This window comes from Dama dama, chromosome 28 (assembly GCF_033118175.1).
Source record: "Dama dama isolate Ldn47 chromosome 28, ASM3311817v1, whole genome shotgun sequence".
NCBI classification, from domain to species: domain Eukaryota; kingdom Metazoa; phylum Chordata; class Mammalia; order Artiodactyla; family Cervidae; genus Dama; species Dama dama.
The window spans coordinates 9,914,750-9,933,362 of NC_083708.1; the positions used below are offsets into that span (position 1 = coordinate 9,914,750).

General features: G+C 40.4%; 1 protein-coding gene across 1 annotated transcript in view; it reads right to left on the reverse strand.

Moving 5' to 3' along the window:
• Window positions 1-18,613, reverse strand: part of COL9A1 (collagen type IX alpha 1 chain) — an 86,931-nt gene that overhangs the window by 43,364 nt on the left and 24,954 nt on the right. The window contains exons 9-19 of the mRNA XM_061131526.1: window positions 17,519-17,593; window positions 17,208-17,243; window positions 17,011-17,073; window positions 10,954-11,007; window positions 10,657-10,692; window positions 8,345-8,368; window positions 7,923-7,976; window positions 6,656-6,709; window positions 5,985-6,017; window positions 5,212-5,268; window positions 3,281-3,334 (exon numbers count right to left, since the gene is read on the reverse strand). Of these exons, the coding sequence (XP_060987509.1) occupies window positions 3,281-3,334; window positions 5,212-5,268; window positions 5,985-6,017; window positions 6,656-6,709; window positions 7,923-7,976; window positions 8,345-8,368; window positions 10,657-10,692; window positions 10,954-11,007; window positions 17,011-17,073; window positions 17,208-17,243; window positions 17,519-17,593 (540 nt within the window). The remainder of the gene's footprint in view (window positions 1-3,280; window positions 3,335-5,211; window positions 5,269-5,984; window positions 6,018-6,655; window positions 6,710-7,922; window positions 7,977-8,344; window positions 8,369-10,656; window positions 10,693-10,953; window positions 11,008-17,010; window positions 17,074-17,207; window positions 17,244-17,518; window positions 17,594-18,613) is intronic.

Below are 18,613 nucleotides of genomic sequence, written 5' to 3' on the forward strand. Positions count from 1 at the left end.
CATACATTAAATTGATAAATAAACTTGCTTGTGGAATTCCTATTAAGCTCTACCAGTTTTCTATATGATGTTGTCAATTCCACAATATTTTAATTATCAAAATTCTATAATACATTCTAATCTTTGGTTGGGAAAATTCATTTACTTTTATTTTTTATTTACAGTTACTCTTATTTTTCAGATTTTCCTAAATGCCTTTGGCATGAACTTTAGAACTGTTGGGCAGAACATCACAAAAAAAAATGCTGCTTGCTTTGAACTAGAACTTCATTAAATTAATAGATGATATAGAGAAATAATTTTTACAACACTGAATCTTTCCATTGTGGAACTCAGTGTATCTTCTGATTTGGTCAAAATGTTCCCTTTTTCTTTCCATCAATAAAGTTTTGTTCTTTTCTTCAAATTGAATACTTAAGTGTGTTCTAAGGTATCTTGACTAGCTGGTGGCCACTACCAATGGAATCTTCTTTCATCATGTTTTCTAATTATTGCTTTGACTTTTTATATTAATTATATAATCTCTGATGCATGTATTTTTTACTTTATTTATTTATTTGGTTGCACCAGGTCTTAGCTGCAGCATGTGAGTCCAGTTCCTTGACAAGGGATCAAACTCAGGCTCCCTGAATTGTACTGGGTCCTAGGGACTGGACCACCAGGGAAGTCCCGCTGATAGATTTTTAAATGTTAGGATATTCTAAACAGAAATCCAAGGACTACTAGTTCTTACAGAAAGATTACTTTATAGACTCTGAGAAAGTCATTTTCCCTCTGACTAGGATTTTTCTTTTTATAATAGATATACTACCCTACATTTCCTATGGTAACAAATAAATTGTGAAGTTAGTTACTAGAAAAATAACTTAATTTTTAATATATGTACATAATAGTAGATTAAAATCCAATTCTATTGTCTATGACATGTTTCAATTCACTTATTTTCTTGTTCCACAGGCTGCAACTTTGCATTTGGAGATTTTTTTTCACACATAGACAAAGAAATACCAAAAAAAACTTAGTAGCAGTATTAATATAGAACATTTGGCCACACAAAGCAAAGAACTAGGCTATACCTAAACCATTTACACTTGATTTCTGAATAAACTCTCAGAATCTTATATAGCGGATTTTTGTTAGTTCATGGAGTGGATAGTCAAAACATGTATAATTAAATACTACTTGTATTTCCCCACCTAAGTAGAAAAACAACAGTGATTATAATTTTTCATTAGTAGAGCTTGGGGTATTTTCCCATTGATTCTTGTTAAAACTTAGAGTAACATAGTTGATTTAAACATTTCACCAATAGATGAATAGCGCACAGTAACTAATCAATAACCATAAAGCTAAATGACAAATTTAGGAATAGCAATTTATTATCATTTTACTGAAAGTTTTTTTGATGGTTCATTCTTAGATTCATAACCAAATTATTTAAATATTCATTAACTATTTTGTGGAGTAAATTCAAGGCAGAATTGTGAATCTGAAAGCAAACTTCAGGACCCTAGTCTTAATTCTTCATCTTTCTGCTTTCAGCTCACAACTAAATGCATCCATTAGCCTTTTCAGGTTTCCTTTTTAAGGAGTTATATTATCTCCATAGATCAATTTTCAAAGACAAACACTGAAAGTTTAAGTGACATATGCATGTGAAATAAATAAGGAACGATCAACAATTTTTAATTATGAAAAGTTTTTTTCATGAAATTTTTGGCCAGTTACCTAACACACCAAGAATTTTGCAGGTTCCCCACTTAAGACCAACCAAATTTGAAAGTCCAGATAACTAACTTGCATAGGTCTCAAAAATACTAGTTTCATGGGTGAGTAGAGAGACCTCTGATTGACTATTTCATTCCCAAACCCCATGGGATGGGGGAGTGGAAGTTCCCCAAAGAGAAGGGGTCACCAAAAAAAGAGGAAAGGATACAGGGCATCAAAGCAGCAGAAGTCCACTAAGTCTGCTTGACTGTATGTATTACCTCGAGGTGTCTTTCAGTGTGGTTTAATACTCTGCTTCTGTGGTTAGATGACATTCTATTATATGGATATGTCATACTTAAAACAGCCACATCAGACATATGTGTTCATTTCTGTGCCCTTAGCACTTAGAATAAACCGTGGCACATAACAGAGATTAATAAGTATTTGTTGGTTTTTTTAGTTACAAATTTAAAAATTCAATGGAGGAACAGGCACACAGAAAAACATCCAAAGTGCTTGATGTTTTTATAATTTTCTCCAATTTGTCATCAAGAATTCACCTGTGATGTGCCAGATGAATAAAATGGCTCTACTATTCAGAGCCTAAGTAATAAAAGACTTTTAAAATGTAAGTTCACACAGTAATAAGGTACAGGAAATTGGTTTATTTGTCTTCATTATCTGAGACTGTTCAATAGTTTTTCCTAAGGAATTCAAGAATATGAGTGCCTGAAGATATTAATAAATTTCTGCTCAAGCTCTTAACCTCAAAAGATAGACTTCTGCCACCCAGTACAGGTGTAAATGGACTTATTCAACAAAGTCTCGACAACCCACATTAATAAGAGCAGTTTGACTTTGTAAAAACACTACGGAATTTACAGGGACAAATATTCTACCATATAAGAAGTCAAATCCCTAGTTACTCTAAGGCGATTTCATCCTAGCGGATGAAAAAAGACAAATAGGTCACCTTACTTTAAATTTCAGCCTTGCAGGACGCGCTAGCTCCACTATAAGTTGTGCTGTGGATTCCAAGTTTCTACCCAAAAAACAATATACGTGCTATTGCTAGCTTCCAGATGACTCAAAGCCTAAGTTATACTGAAATGAAGTCAGAAACAAACAGAAAAATTATTTCAGAACTTGAGAAGCTATAAGCCAATTATCAATTCCCTGTTTGCTTGTCTCAGCGACACTTGTCATAAAATTTTACACTTGTCATAAAATTTTGTCTAGTGGAGTGGAACAGCCAGTTTGAATAACATTTGACTATCAAAAGCATCAAGGAAAAGAGCTGAGTGTGGTTGACTAGAAAAGCAAAGCGAGGTGTAGCAACACAGGAAGGAATGAAAGTGTGTGGTACTTTGTTCGTTCTTTTTTTGTAACTGAACAACCTTAGGATATGATGCTTAGTCAGAATATTGATGCATCTGCTGAGAACTTTTCAATCATCATTGGAAAAGGAAGGGGAAAAAATCATGCTCTGTTATTCCTTATAAGCCCATACAATGAAAGTCATTACAACCTCTTAATCACAATGTACCCAATAAATATTCCTTGTCCTTACCTTGTGACCTTGTCTTCCAGGTTCACCAATCTCTCCTTTAGCTCCTTTATGACCCTAACAAATGCAAAAATGCATAAGTAGAGAAATAGATAAATATGTTGGATTTGATACAGAAAGTGGTCAGATGGCTCATAAAGTGACCTTGCTCCCCTATAGGTAAGTCAACGTGCTGCTAAGAGAAAGGTTATGTCACAAAGAAATGACAGCCTTAGAAGAATTTTAGAATGCCATGTATACTGCATGACTGTATATGATAGGTATCAGTTTCAGTTAACAAACTCTGTCCTGGAATAACAAATCCTCAGTACCTAGGTCAGTAACTAGATAATGACACTGCCTGCTGGTGTCTAGAGCCCTTCTTCCCCAACTTCCTCTCACAGCTGGGCCAAAGGGACGATATGTCCTCCAACATCAGTAACTCACTCTCCAGACGTGGACCACTGACCCACCAGACCAGCTGCCCCCTGCTCTCCGGAGCCTCCTCTGAAAACCCTCTTCCTCCTCTGCACCCATGGCCTTACTCAAGGCAGAAGAAGGGCTTCCCCAGATGTAGAACTTTCTGCCCCTGCTTCTGCACAGTTTAAGTACAAATTCAGTTCAGTTCAGTCGCTCAGTTGTGTCCGACTCTTTGTGACCCCATGGACTGCAGGACGCCAGGCCTCCCTGTCCATCACCAACTCCCAGAGTTTACTCAAACTCATGACCATCAAGTCAGTGATGCCATCCAACCATCTCATCCTCTGTCAACCCCTTCTTCTCCCAGCTTCAATCTTTCCCAGCATTAGGGTCTTTACAAATGAGTCAGTTCTTCTCATCAGGTGGCCACTTCAGCATCAGTCCTTCCAATGAATATTCAGGACTGATCTCCTTTAGGATGGACTGGTTGGATCTCATTGCAGTCCAAGGGACTCTCAAGAGTCTTCTCCAACACCACAGTTCAAAAGCATCAATTCTTCGGTGCTCAGCTTTCTTTGTAGTCCAACTCTCACATTGACTAGATGGACCTTTGTTGACAAAGTAATGTATCTGCTTTTTAACTGCAAATAGACATCTATAAACAGCAGTCAGCGAAGGCTGCAAAGCACGAGAAGAAATTCCCATCTTTCATTGTCAGGACACCTGTCCTAACAGTTTGGATCAGTAACATGAGATAAATGTGAAATAAACATTCCAAAAATTTTCTATCAGTTTTGTCCTAAAAAACCTTCTTGTTCCAAGGGTTCAAGTTTCCATGAAAAATAACACACCCTTCAAGGTCCACATCTTCTGCATGGTGGGCGCACACCCAAGCTAGCCTCAGAGAAAACTGCAATGGGAAACTCAGTGCCTCAGAGTCTTTCAGATCTTGGCACAACTCCCCCAATCTGGAATTTTTCAAAATCATTTCAGACTCATAGAGTAGAGAGAAAAAGTCGATTAACCCCAGCATTTGGTATTTATTTCTTTATTTCCAATGGGCAATTTTGAAGCAATTATGATGGCAGAGTGAGAGAAAAAAAAACACTTTTGAAAGTGTTTTTTTCCTCTATTTTGCACAATTTTTCCAATTTCTTTTTAACTAAAACAGTTTGAAATACATTATATGTATGGTCCTTGGCCCCTGTCTCTCACTATTGGAGTAAACTTCTGAACCTTCATCTGGTGTCCTAGAGTCTCTCAATCCAATGCATTTCATTGATATTTCTTCCCTGAGAAACAGAAGCACTGAATAGCCAAGTATCTCTGTCTTGTGAGCTGTCAGCGTACCAGCGGGAACTTCCAGGACTGAAAAAGGACCACAGACAAAGCCACTGGAGAGGCAACACAGACTTGCCTAATCCATCAGAGTGTGGTCTGTGCACGAGCAAGGTCAGTGGTTCAAGGAAAGCCTCTGTTTTTCATATAGATAATACTCATGAAGATAGAATACAGCACAGACAGTATTGTCTTACCCTCATGCCTGGCAGACCTGGGTATCCCGAACGACCCGGTGGGCAGGAATTGGGACACTGTCAGAGAGACAGAAAGAGAGTAACCAAGAGCCTCTGCTTCATGATAAAATGATACATCCCTTAGGGTTTCCAGCTGCAGAATCCCAATGCAAGTCTATTCATTAAATAACTCTGGCTACTTTTTCTTTTTTTATTTACTTGTAAACTCAGAAATATTCCTAGCTAACACACACAGAACATAACAAACCCTTTCCCCACGTATCCACCATCCAGATTTAATTAATACTACTATTTTGCCATATTATTTCAGATTCAATTTGTTCAAGAAAGAAAACATTTACAGACCAACCTCCCCCACTCCAATCCAACAGCTCTGTCCTAAAGGTCACGTCGCCCCCAACAAATGGACCAAAACTGCGTTTAGTGTGGTTTTCCTACACTGTTTGAATATCAGTCTATGAGTAAAACAAGCCTCAGAGAGCATTACTGGACTTTGATCTTCTAAATTGGAATGCTCTGGTGAAAAGCAGGTCTCCTCTATAAAGTAAAAGAGATTATGGAAAAAGAAAGATAATTCCATAATGAAAAAGTTAGTGTGAATATGTATAAGTGACCAGTCCACCAGTCCAACAAAGTGCTCTGCCATCTGAGTAAAATAAAACATGAAAACACAACGTATTCTAGCGAGATCATCTTAAAGAGAATTCATCTTCTAAAGAGAATTCCTGGACTTTGACTTAAAACTATATTTTATTCAAAGGAAAATGTCTTACCAACGGATCTCCATCATGAAAGCCAATTGTTCCCTAAAGTAAAGAAAATGTGAAAGTTAAGAATATAGTGAAATATTTAATTCATCCTACTAATAATAAAATGTTCATTTGACAAATACAGTATTTTTTCAATAAGCTATAAGGAATAAATAGCCTAAGATATGCTAATATTCTAGAAACTTCACTCATGGGTCTTTTCTGTTTGGAGAAATCTAAATTTTAGTACCTTATTTCTTTCACAGGATTGAAAAGAAAGTAAAATGGCAGAATAGAAAATATGGAGAACTCTGAATCATAAGTTAAAAGTATGGATTATCTCCCAATTAAACCTCATTTTTTAAACTGCTCATTGTGTAAATCCTTCATAAAAACTAGTTCATTTGAAAATGTTCCTTTTATATGTCCAAGTTTTGAGCATTTGAGAAGTCAAAAGCCTCAAAGCACTTCAAATATAATGCATAAACCATTCCCTTGAAAATCACCATTCAAATTATTGTGATTTCTCAACTATACTGGTCTTAAAAGACCATGCTCTGAATGAGTGAAAATATCATAGCCATTTTGAAATTTTAGGACAATGACTCAATTTAAAAGTCCTTTCATTTTTGGTTCTTAGGATTCTATAATCCCAACTTTCAGACACAGAGAAATTCAAACTGCAAATAACTTACACTGGGTCCCGGGGGGCCAGGGGGGCCCGGTGGTCCTCTTTTCCCAGGATCGCCCTAAGTTATTTGAAAATTGTGACACAGTGGTTATACACACGTCAAAACACACCGCACAAAAAGGTGAGGTATGAGAAACTGACATTCCTACAAACCCTACCGGGCTCAGCCCGCATAGACCTGCCACCAAAATCGATGGGTGACCCGCAGTCCAATTAGTTCCACAAAGTTAGAAGAATAAAGGAGTTCCAGCCTCATCAAAGTAATAAGAGAAGGCGGAGGGAGGCTTGGGGGAAAAGAGCCAGTTCTTCTCTATACACAGATCACTTTACTCTGGAAACACTACGCATTTTTCCAGTTGATTTTCAGGGGAACCAGAATAGTTGATACTGCCAGCGCCGCCCAGCTAAGGGCAGCTCACGCCTGCCTGAAACTATAAACAGGAAGGCAACCTCTGCAGGGCCAGTCAGCCCTGGACTCTGCACCCAGAAACTGTCCCTCACTGTCACTGCACACACTTGAGCAAAGATGGCTAAATACGCCATTCAGATGAAAGTGGATTCCGGTTAGAATCACCAGCGCTTCCTCCCCACACACCTTTTCCTTCTAATACTCTATCATAAACCAAAAGCACCTTACAATCTACTTTATAATCATTTTATATGCATTCTTGCATTCAGTAAATAAACTTGTCAAATAGCAACACCTACAGAGAAGCTAAAAAGGTATATATGTGGCTCCCGTTTTCAATGGATTTACTATTATCAATTCTTCAGATAACATCACTACTTCAAGATTTTTGAAATATTTATTGAATATTAACATCAATTTCTTCCATGAAGTTCAGCTCTCTATTGATTAAAGTTCTGTTGGTTTAATTATGATTTTACAATGCTAACATAAATGTACACGGGAATGATTTTAGACTATTCACTCATTTCATACAGAGGAACTGATACAAAAGTTTGGACCCCAATCCCAACTGAGTCTGTAAAATGAAGGTGACAGTTCTTGGCTTAATCACTAATTCTAGAAGCTGGGAAGGAAAGTTCAGCTGAAAACTTTGGGGAAAAAAATTAAAATCACTCTACAGAAATGAGATGGCATTATTACCCTGGTCCTCATCAGTATTATAAACTGGAATTAAACTTATCTGCCATTTCTTGGATTTTCAGGGGGAAATACACACAGGGCAATTTGCCATCCCCGGTAACATCTTCTATTAAGTCAACAACATGTGTCAACGTGCTGTGTGTATGTATGTGGTACTCACAATCGGTCCAACACGGCCAAGCTCTCCAGGGAGTCCTGCTCCCCCAGGAGGACCCTGAAATCAACAAATTCGAGGGACATAGTGACTTATGATGTTTTCACAATTTATGACAAGTGATACCAAATACGATAAACAATTGACTCAGAATGATGCATCTGTGCTAGCTTTGGCTTCCAATGAGACAACTCATCTGACCAAAGAGTAACTACTTAAAATGGAAATTCCTTACATTAACAGAAATTTCTTAAATTAATACAATATTTTTAGTAGAATAGGGGTGCTGTCATAGTAACCACCTAAGATCCCTAAGGGAGGGCCCTGTCAACACCACTGGTAGAGTGCTAACTGGAGCCTAAGGTTGGGATCTGAGAAACGGGCCACTCTTATAGACTACGTAAAACAAACCAACAGACGATACTTACAGGAGGTCCAGGAATACCACGGCCCTACAAGGTTAAAATAAAAGTTGTTATGATACAGGACCCATACTTCATGTAAATACAGTAGTTACAGAAGTAACTACAGAAGTTACTTCTGTAAACACAGAACTAACTCAGTTCTAAAATGAACTACAGAGTCTATCCCTAAATAAACGTAAGATGCTCATTCGAAAAGAAAGGACTGGGTAGAGAAAGCAAACTCGGCTCCACTTCTAAATGAAGAAGCTTGCTTCAGCTCCTCAAATGTTCTTTCAACGTCTAAGCTAACTGGTAGTATTTTTTTCAAACTTTTTTTTTAAAAGAAAAGCAAAGTAAAGAAAACCCACTCCAATATTCCTGCCGGAAGAATCCCATGGACAGAGGAGCCTAGCAGACTATAACAGTCCATGGGGTTGCAGAGAGTCGGACATGACTGAGCGACTTGGCAAAGCAAGTAAAGAAGTCATCCATGCTTGCTGTCAGGAGAATTTACCATTACTCACAAAGAGCCACATCACAACTGGACATTTTCACATTCTTTTTGACTACAGTTTTTTACAAAATAGTGAACCTGTGCTATATAGTAGGCCCTTGTTGTTTATCTGTTTTATATGCAGTAGTTTCTATTTGTTAATCCCAAATTCCTAAATTACCCTCCCTTCCTTTCCTCACTGGTAACCACAAGCTTGTTTTCTGTGCCTGTGAGTCTATTTCTGTTTGGTAAAGAAGTTCACTTGTAGCATAGTTTAGCTTCCACATATAAATGGTATCATTTGTCGTGATTTATAAGAAACCGACATTAAAAGTAAGACAACATTGTTCTAAAATTTATAATGTGATATTTGGAAATTGCCCAGATATTTAGCACAGAGAGGAAGGGGAGGACCAAAGTGTTTAGGAACACACCCCTTGACAGGTAAGGCTATGTGTCCAGAGACCAAACCCAGCAGAAATGGAAAACAAAAGAGTGTCACTCCTGAAATGACCTCCAGTGGGATCCTCATTTATGCTGAATTTTATTTGAAAACCAGTCAGTCTGTCTCCCACTCCCTTACATTTACTATTTCTTGAGCAACATCAAACTGTGTGTAACCAGGGATTGAAACCATGCCTCCTTACGCAGCCTCCAAGCCTCAATTCCAAGCACAGGGCCTAACACACAACAAGCTCTAACTCTGCGCTGGATGAACTTAATAAAACTGAGCACCGCTGCCTTCGGGGCTCAGTCTCCCAGCCTTGGGCCTCCTCGTCACTCTCCTCTGTGGGCTTGAATCCCTCATATGCACAGCTGTCTCTGACACCTTATTCCTGACAGCCTGTACTTCCAGACTTTGTATTTTTTAGATAGAAATATCTAAGATAGACTTACATATTTTCTAAAATATCCATCCATATATGAAGCATCCAGGGGAATCACATCCTCTGATAATGATGTTATTATTTCTAATTATTTAGGCAGCCACAACAAGCATGAATTTCACATGAGTAATATGTTTCAATGGTAAATGGGGAGTTTTCAAGGCCTTCTTTGAAAAATTACTTCCATTTGAACATTGTAATATGTGGATCAATGTGGGAAATAAATGTCATGCTTGAAGATACCAAAGTAATCAATAAGTTATTTCATTATCAAGAGACCTAGAGATTTGATGAATTTGTTTAAAGGCATCTCTATAAGATGTTGAGCTATGAGTTAAAAATGTGTGAGGAAGGCCAGCAAACTAGTCACCTCTGAAAAGAGACTTAAAATGGAAAAGATGAAATGTGGCAACGGAAACAGTGCAAATAGGAAACAAAGAGGAAAAACACAGATTAATAGCAAGAACAAAAAAGGAATGAAGAACAAATAGAAAAAAAAAAAAATAGCAGCCTGAGAATCCAGTTCTCCTCTGGAGAGAAATAACACAAATCTGCTGGATCGTGTAACATGGAAAAAGACTCGCCAGGGAAGCAGGTGGGTGATAACATGGCTGGTATTTCATTAGACATAAAACCAGTTGGGAAGAAAGTGTGATGCCAAGGTCTAAACACCAAATACTTAGGTTTGCTGCTGTTACACGAGAAACAGTTTCCATCAATGGGAACAGAGAAGGGGTTATTTCCATTGGTAAATGCCACCTGCAAACAGATGTATGTATTTTACACCATACATTCAAATTGCTCTGAAATTTTCTACTCATAGTCACAATGCTTATCATAGCAGATAAGCCATAATTTCTTTGTGATGTATATTATGTAGAAAACTAAACTGAAAAATTTCACAATGGCAGAATTTTACCTAAAGACAGATTATAAATCACTTCACGTTTACTTACTGGAAATCCACGAGGTCCTGGCACACCAGGTTCTCCCTAAAAATAAAAATAGCTCCATTGTACTTAGCTTTTTTAGCATGAGTATGTAAGTATGCAAACTGTATAAATATTAAAATCATTAAAACACTCCATCTTAGTGTTTGAATGCAATTTAGTTCAACTGTTATAAGACACGATTTTGGTTGAAAAAGTGTATTTCAGCCACTTCACAACTAATCTGTTAATTGATTTGGAAACACTACAATAAAATTATGCTTCAGCATTTAATTGATACCAGCAATTAGGTGGCTAACTTACTTTTTGTCCTCTTGGTCCAACAGAACCTGGGGATCCATCGGGACCTGTTAATCCCTAACAAAGCAAGATGATATTAGAACTAATACAACATCCTTAGGCAAGCCACTAAGTGGATAACTCCATTTTATTTATTAATTACATGCAGGATAGTTTACCTATGTATGGTGCAAGTCTTTATAAAGAAAAACCTTTCTGTATTTCTACTCAAAGGTAATGTCTGACATGACATCTGACGGTTATAGTTACTTTCTGTTAATAAATTGTATCCTGTTCATAACTTGCCACTAAATGCACTGTTTATCACAGGATTCAATAATTTAGTACTTTTGTCTCTGCTTTGAAAAAATAGGAAGTAATAATTACAATGTTCTAATAGGAAAGTCTAATGGGACAACTCCAATACTTTGGCCACGTCAAAGAGCTGACTCATTTGAAAAGACCCTGATGCTGGGAAAGATTGAAGGCAGGAGGAGAAGGGGACGACAGAGGATGAGATGGTTGGATGGCAACACCTACTCGATGGACATGAGTTTGAGTAAACTCCGGGAGTTGGTGATGGACAGGGAGGCCTGACATGCTGCAGTCCATGGGGTCGCAAAGAGTCAGACACGACTGAGCGACTGAACTGAACTGAATGAGACAATAGGACTTGGCTTTGCCACTTAGCCACGTTACGTATCTCTTGATTTCATTTATAAGGCAAAATGTTTTATACATGGATGTCTCTGTACTCTCAAATAACATCTTGAGAGTTAAAATGTTCCTTCAATAGTGATTAAAACTAATCAATCTCACTATTGCCTTTTGGCCACCTAAAGCCCCTCAGTTATCTCCTAGCAATGACAACTGCTTATGGAAAACATTAACTTTTAAAGTTGAATCATTTTAGAGCAGGTTTCTAGGTTATCTCCTTTAGTGAAATAGCTATATTAAATATACATTTTCATGTGTGCCACTCACTATGTGGACTCTAAGTCCATTGCTGTAAAGCACATTTATAACATCACATATAATGCTAAAGTAGTTATTAAAGCATCACTTCCAACCATTGTTGCTTTCCCTACCAGTATTTATTTTATCATCATCCTAATATAAAATAGATATCAAACCATGCTAATACTACACGTACATCTAAATTTCCACATCGGATGAAGACATATTTTTATCTTTTAGTTTTTTCTTTACTTTTAGCTGTTGTCATTTATAATATTGAAATTATACCATACAAAATACAAATATATGTACCTATATATGTAGATATATACATACATATATGCACATACACGTATATACATTCATAAATAAATAACTTATAAAACCTATTAGCAAGATTTTGAAAAAAATTAAAATGTTAATCTAGGAATTCCTTGAATATATGAAAGTCTGGCTTAAAAATGAATCACCAAGATCCATATTTAATTTGTCAATCTGCATAAATATCAATAAAATGCATTCATGTAACTTATGTAGAAAACTATTTCACGAGCCACCATTTTTACATTTCTCTGCATCAATCAATTTCCTTCATAACTCCAAAGACTGAATCAAAGGAAGTAGAAAATGAGCTGACAATATTAATTATTGGAAATTTACCAAAGAAGAAAGTTATTAAACACATGTGGAAGGATTTTTGACAGACTTTGATTTTCAGTCTCCCTAGTGTAATTATAATGCTCTAACTTGGGAACAGGCCTTAACATCTCAGTTGCTGAGCACCTATGGTAATGGGACACTGGCTTCTGTCTGTGAGCAAATAAGCCACACTCCCAGGAGCTCTCGGTAAACACATGTGGCGCAAGGGCTTTATAAACCTCAGGGCGGGTCTGACTAAAGGGACTTCCAATGCCCACTTCACACATATACCCTCCAAGACCCGTCCTGGTCAGTCCCCACACACACACAGCCAACTAACAACCTTTAATCAGGGACTAAAACCACTGACAAAGTTGGAAGACAGTAGCTACTACATAAGGTAGAACTTCAGCTGCATAATAAGGAAGCAGAGTGGTTGGATAACCTGGAAGCTGCTTCCAGACACTTCTTGTCTCAACTGTCTTCCATAAGACATGGTGAAAGAAAGAAAGAAAGTGGGGCTTCCCTGGTGGTTCAGAGGTTAAAGTGTCTGCCTCCAATGCGGGAGACCCGGGTTAGATCCCTGGGTTGGGAAGATCTCCTGGAGAAGGAAAGACATGGTAAACCACATCTAATCACGAGGAGGCTGCGGGTTAATGAGAATGTATTCTGGCATCCGATCTAGTGAACTCTGTCGTGACACAGCCATGCATTAAAGCATAGGCTCCGTGAGGACAGGACTCCATGTCCATCACAATCTGAGTACACTGACCAAGCATCTAACACATGCAGCACAGAAGATTACAGAAGGCTACTGAACAGAAGACTTGAAGACTTTGGGCTAGCCTACTGGGTGGAGGGATTTCACACCTGTCCCTCCACATCATCTTCATTTTTGGTTCAAATCCCAGCTCTGCCACTTAATTCCTAGACCACTGTGGGCAAGTTACTCAACTGTATAGAGCCTCAGTTTCCTAATCTGTAAAACAGGTATAATGTTAATATCTACCTCACATGGCAACTTTGAAGATTCACTGGGATATTGTACACAGAGTGTTTACAACGGTGCCTGGAACAGTAGATGCTAATTAAATGTTGAGCTTTTCTTATTATTATCATTATTATGTAGTCAGATTATCTAGAAGCTAATGAAGTAACATTTCCTGCTCTCTGGGAGCTTAAAATCTCATTCAGAAGAGATTCTGCAAAAAAAAAGAACAAGCAAAAAATCTGGGTATTAACCACAGGCACTGTGCTTCACAGCCCCCTCACATTTCCATGATGTCTGACTATTTCCCCTTACATTGCCTTTCAGAATAATTTCTTTATTACTCACTATCCTAATCATATAACATCACAGATAATAGTTGTATACATTCAGAGGATGTTCTAATCTCTCTCCTATAAAACATAGCATAACTTAACTATAATTCATGTACTTAATTCTAATTCCTCTTTTCTGTATCTTAGACAGATGCTATAAGAATGAAAAAAAATACTCTTTTAGAGCTCTTAGAGCTCACTAAGTATGCCACAGCATAAGTGCCTATAAGGGTATAAGTTATTAGTGATAACAGCACAGTTGTCCTTTGAGTGCAGAGCTTGCAACAAGCTTGGATTTCTTTAGTGTTATGTGTCTATAAGGGAAAAGAATCAACTTAAACTAAGGGAAAGAAGAGTTTTTTATATATGTATATAAGTCTCCTACAACTTACACTTACAAACATATGCATAAAACTCCAATTTGCAATCATTCTTATCTGTCAAAGAAATGACAGAGGAATATATTGCCAGTGGCAGAAAGAACTGCTTTCATATGAATGTTTATGAAGATAAGGTTCTATACATGGTAAAATTAAAGCCCACTGTATCCTGAAGTTTCCCACTGCTGTTTGGCAAAGCAAGCAGCCCTCACTAGTAATTTCCTTCCAGCATTCCACCACTCAGTTCAGGAGACCCAAGCCATAATACTACAAGACTAGCTGCCATGACTCATTTACCTTTTCTGTCAAAAATCCACCTAATTCAGGATAATAACCTTTAAGCCGTGTTCTTTTCAGATTCTTCCAAACACCATCTGATTAACCATTTGTTAACATTATCAAAAAATGCAGCATGTTTGTGACTGCACTTTAAAAAAGTTTTACACAAATGCAAATCAGTATAGTTAATTTTTTGCTTAACTCTAAGCATGAGTTTGAGTAAACTCCAGGAGTTGGTGATGGACAGGGAGGCCTGGCGTGCTGCGATTCATGGGGTCGCAAAGAGTTGGACACGACTGAGCAGCTGAACTGAACTGAACTGAAGAAATGTCTAAAATACTTGCACATGCATGAACTTCTTACTTTTTTCTCTCCTTCCTTTCTCTTTTTCTTTTTCTGTTGCTTTTCTCTGCCATCCCAGAAAGTTGATTTAATGCCCTCATCAGGATCTTACAAAGTTCTATGATGTAAGGAGCCTTACTATTTTACACCTTTTAACTTTGGAAATCTTATTTTGAAATGGAAATCTGTGCTATGATACAGCAATTATAGACAAAGAAAAAAGTACTTGCAATTATTAGTTACATTGTACTTCTAAAGATTTTGAAGAATTTTCTTTTTTATCCTATTTCTGTTTGAGTGTGGAAATTACTTTATAAAGTAAAACCAGACATTGTCTTTATGACTTTATGGTACTAGAGGAAGAAGAATTTGTTGAGCCTGCTACAAAAGCACCATCAAACCCAGACACACACACAAGTCTATTCCTTTGTCTGAAATTATGCAACTCAATAGTAAGACAAGACTTTAGGTCATTCATTTATGTTTCAACCATGACAAAAATTAATAATAATAATAATATAGTCATTTAATCATCCATTTTCTTTTCACATAAAACAAGGTCCAAGGTTGAAAGGAATGCAGAAATAAATCTAACCTACTGATTTATTTGCATTCATCAGACTTTTTTATTTGGATGAGACAGTTCCAAGTAATTCACTGTGTTTCAAAGAGATGTTTGATAGCAAACAAGTTGCATCATTTCAGTTCATATTATACAAACATTAGGCGGATATTCAGTTTGCGTTGTCCAAACATTAGTCCCTAGTGACCTCATGCACTGCCACTTTGCCTACACAGAAAGTTCAAAGTAGGGTCTTTTTGAATAAAGAATAAAACAAAGTTAGTCTTCTAAAGCAATGAATTGTTGCCGTTGTTGTTTAGTCCCTAGCATAGACAAATATCCCCATTATACTAATCTTGACAAAGAAAGCACATCTTAATAACCACTAACATCCAGCTATTTTTCTTTTTCTCAAAATGAAGACTCAGTCTTAAACTCTAGCCAAAAGTTCTCAGAATCTATAATCATAGGTTTTCAAGGGCTTTGATTTAGAAAAGTCTTTAGTTTGGGGAAACCATATAAGGTGATAACTTGAAGGATAACTCGAGGAGCCCAGCACTGTCTGTTTTCTGAGAGCGGAGGCCCGGATGTCACTTTACTCTGTATCCCAGTCGGGAAGTCAAGGAGTGGCCCTCGGTAAAGTCTCAATAGTCCAGTGTAGGGAGAGAGATGAGAGCCCCGAAGTCCTTTCCTCTGAAGAAATGTTACCTAGAGTCGGGTTTACCAGGCGGCTCAGCATCTGAGCTGGCCTCCCATGGGGGCAGGCAGGCGTGTGACTGGGTGCGCTGGGGAGAGGCCGCTGGTTCCCAGGCTTCAAGCATCCCTAGTTAGCTTGTTTATGTCAATGAGTGCGAACCAAGGAAACACCGAGCAAAGACGGAGAGCTAGGTTGTTTGTTTTTTTTTTTTTTTTTTTACTTACATTCTAGAAACCATGAAGCAATCAAGTCTGAGTCTTCTGAGCTGGATTTCTCTAGATTTTTTTTTTTTTAATTTTTTAATTTATTTATTTTAACTGGAGGCTAATTACTTTACAGTACTGTAGCGGTTTTTGCCATCCAGTGACAGCAATCAGCAGTGGGCACACACGTGTCCGCGCGCCAGGGCACACACGTGTCCGCGCGCCAGGGCGGTGCAGGACGAGCCCCGCCCCACACTCCGGCGGGCAGGCTCTCCCCAAGCCTGTCTTCCTCTGGTCTCCTCCTTGGGGTTTGGGGGGCTCTGTCCCTTCCTCTGCCTGCAGGCCCTTCCCCTAAACTCACTTGGGGGGGGCAGGGAAAGGACAAGAGCCAAGCGCCAGCACCCCGCAACGGGGTGAGTGGGGAGTGGCCGCTGAGAGGCAGAAACGGGTACCCGCGGCTGCTCCCGGAGCAGAGAGGAGGACAGCCAGTGCCGCGCCCCTCGGGGCCCCCCACGCGCCCCAGACCCTCGCGCAGAAAGCGCGTCTCAGCGCCCAGCCGGCGGGCGCCGCCACGTTCAGAGCCACAGTCTGGCCTTAGCTCGGACCGCAGCCGCCTGCACGCGGCACTCTTCTCTCTCTCACACGCACACACACACACACACTGGGCCTGGCTTCACGCCCCTAGCACCCACTACTCACGTCGGCGCCCGGTGTGCCAGGCTTGCCTGGAGCTCCTGGTTTCCCCGGCTCTCCAGGGGGACCCTGGGCAGGGAGGGGACAGGAGGGGGAGAAAAGGAAGAGAAAACGGAGCAAAGTTGAGCCTCATTGGATGCAGTGTGATCTTCAGACCACATTGGAAGGAAGAAAGTGGAGCGCCAAGGCGCTGATGTACTCACCGGGGGTCCTGGGGGACCCTTCGGACCGCGATCACCCTAGAAGGCAGGAGGGAAAGCAGGGCAGTGGGTGAGTGGAGGGTGCTGGGGCCCCTCCGGGTCAGGGACAGGACAGATGGTGCGGGGCTGTGATCAACCGCCCGGGCCACGGGACGCAGGACTGCCTCCCTCTGCAGTCCCCAGGTGTCTCCCAGGGCCCCACTCCCAGCCCTCACCCACGTCCCTTCCCGCCTCTGGGTAGGGGGCTTCGGGCCCCCTCAAAAAATCCACCCGAGCCGCTGGGAGAGGGGCAGGGGCTGGAGGTGGACACTTACGTCGATGCCGTCGATGCCCGGGACTCCAGGGGGACCCGGCGGCCCCGGAGGACCCTGCTCACCTGGGGGGCCCCTCTGACAAAAGAGCACACGCGGGTTAGGGGAGCACGGGAAGCAAGCACAAGAAGGTGGGCCCGAGCCCGCCGCCTCCCCGCAAAGACAGTGCCCGGTGGAGGCCGGGTTCATACGCAGCGGAACACCACGCGGGGACCAGACTTCCAAGGAAACGAGGTTGCTTCCCCTCCTCGAGGTTCTGAACGAGGCCGACAGTGAGGTGAGAGCAGAATCTGGGCCCCCAGAGTGGGGTCCTCCCGTCTACGGAGCTTTCAACCCAACGGGGCTTGTGGGGAAGAGGGGGCCTCTTACTCAAGGGATTGGATCATGAAGATGGTGGTCACTGAATTCCTGAATTTAATCAGGAAATGCAGGTCAGCCTTTTGGATAAAGTGAGACAGCTCAGAATCGAGACGCGCCACCCCAGATCAACTCCAGGATGGCTTTGTAGATCTGTCTGGGTTCCGAAGAAAACTGCGGGGCCCTCTTAGGGAGAGACTGGGAGGCCGAGAAACCCGGCGAGGGCCCGGCCTCTCTTCAGATCCTCCTCTTGGAGGTCTGTGCACCTCGCTTCAGAAAGACGCCAAATTTCAGGCCGACCCCGGGGTGTGACCCCTTTTATAGGTTGTAAATAGCTCCGCTTTGATGGCGCTCGACGGAAGGCTGGTCTCTGAAAATTTAGACGCGTTTTAGGAAATGTGGGAATTTTAGGTTTTTTCTCTTCTGAATTGAAGAAAAAAAAAAAAGGCTTCTTTCATCAAGGAAACCTTGGTTTTTCTAAGCTCCCGGTGACCAGACAGGTTACAATGGGGTCTTTGTAAGTGAAACCTCAAACGGCGCCGGGCCTTCCCCGCCCCCGCCCCGGGCGGCCGAAATTCCGAGGTGAGCCCGGGCCGCCGAGTCCACGCAGGCGGGATGCGGAGGTGCCTGAGATCGCTCCTCCCCCGGGCCGGGCCCGCCCGGGACTGGGGGCTGGGAGGGAACGGAGGGAGGAGGGGAGCACCGCTGAAAATTAAAGCCCGGGCCTCCAGCTTCCTGGGG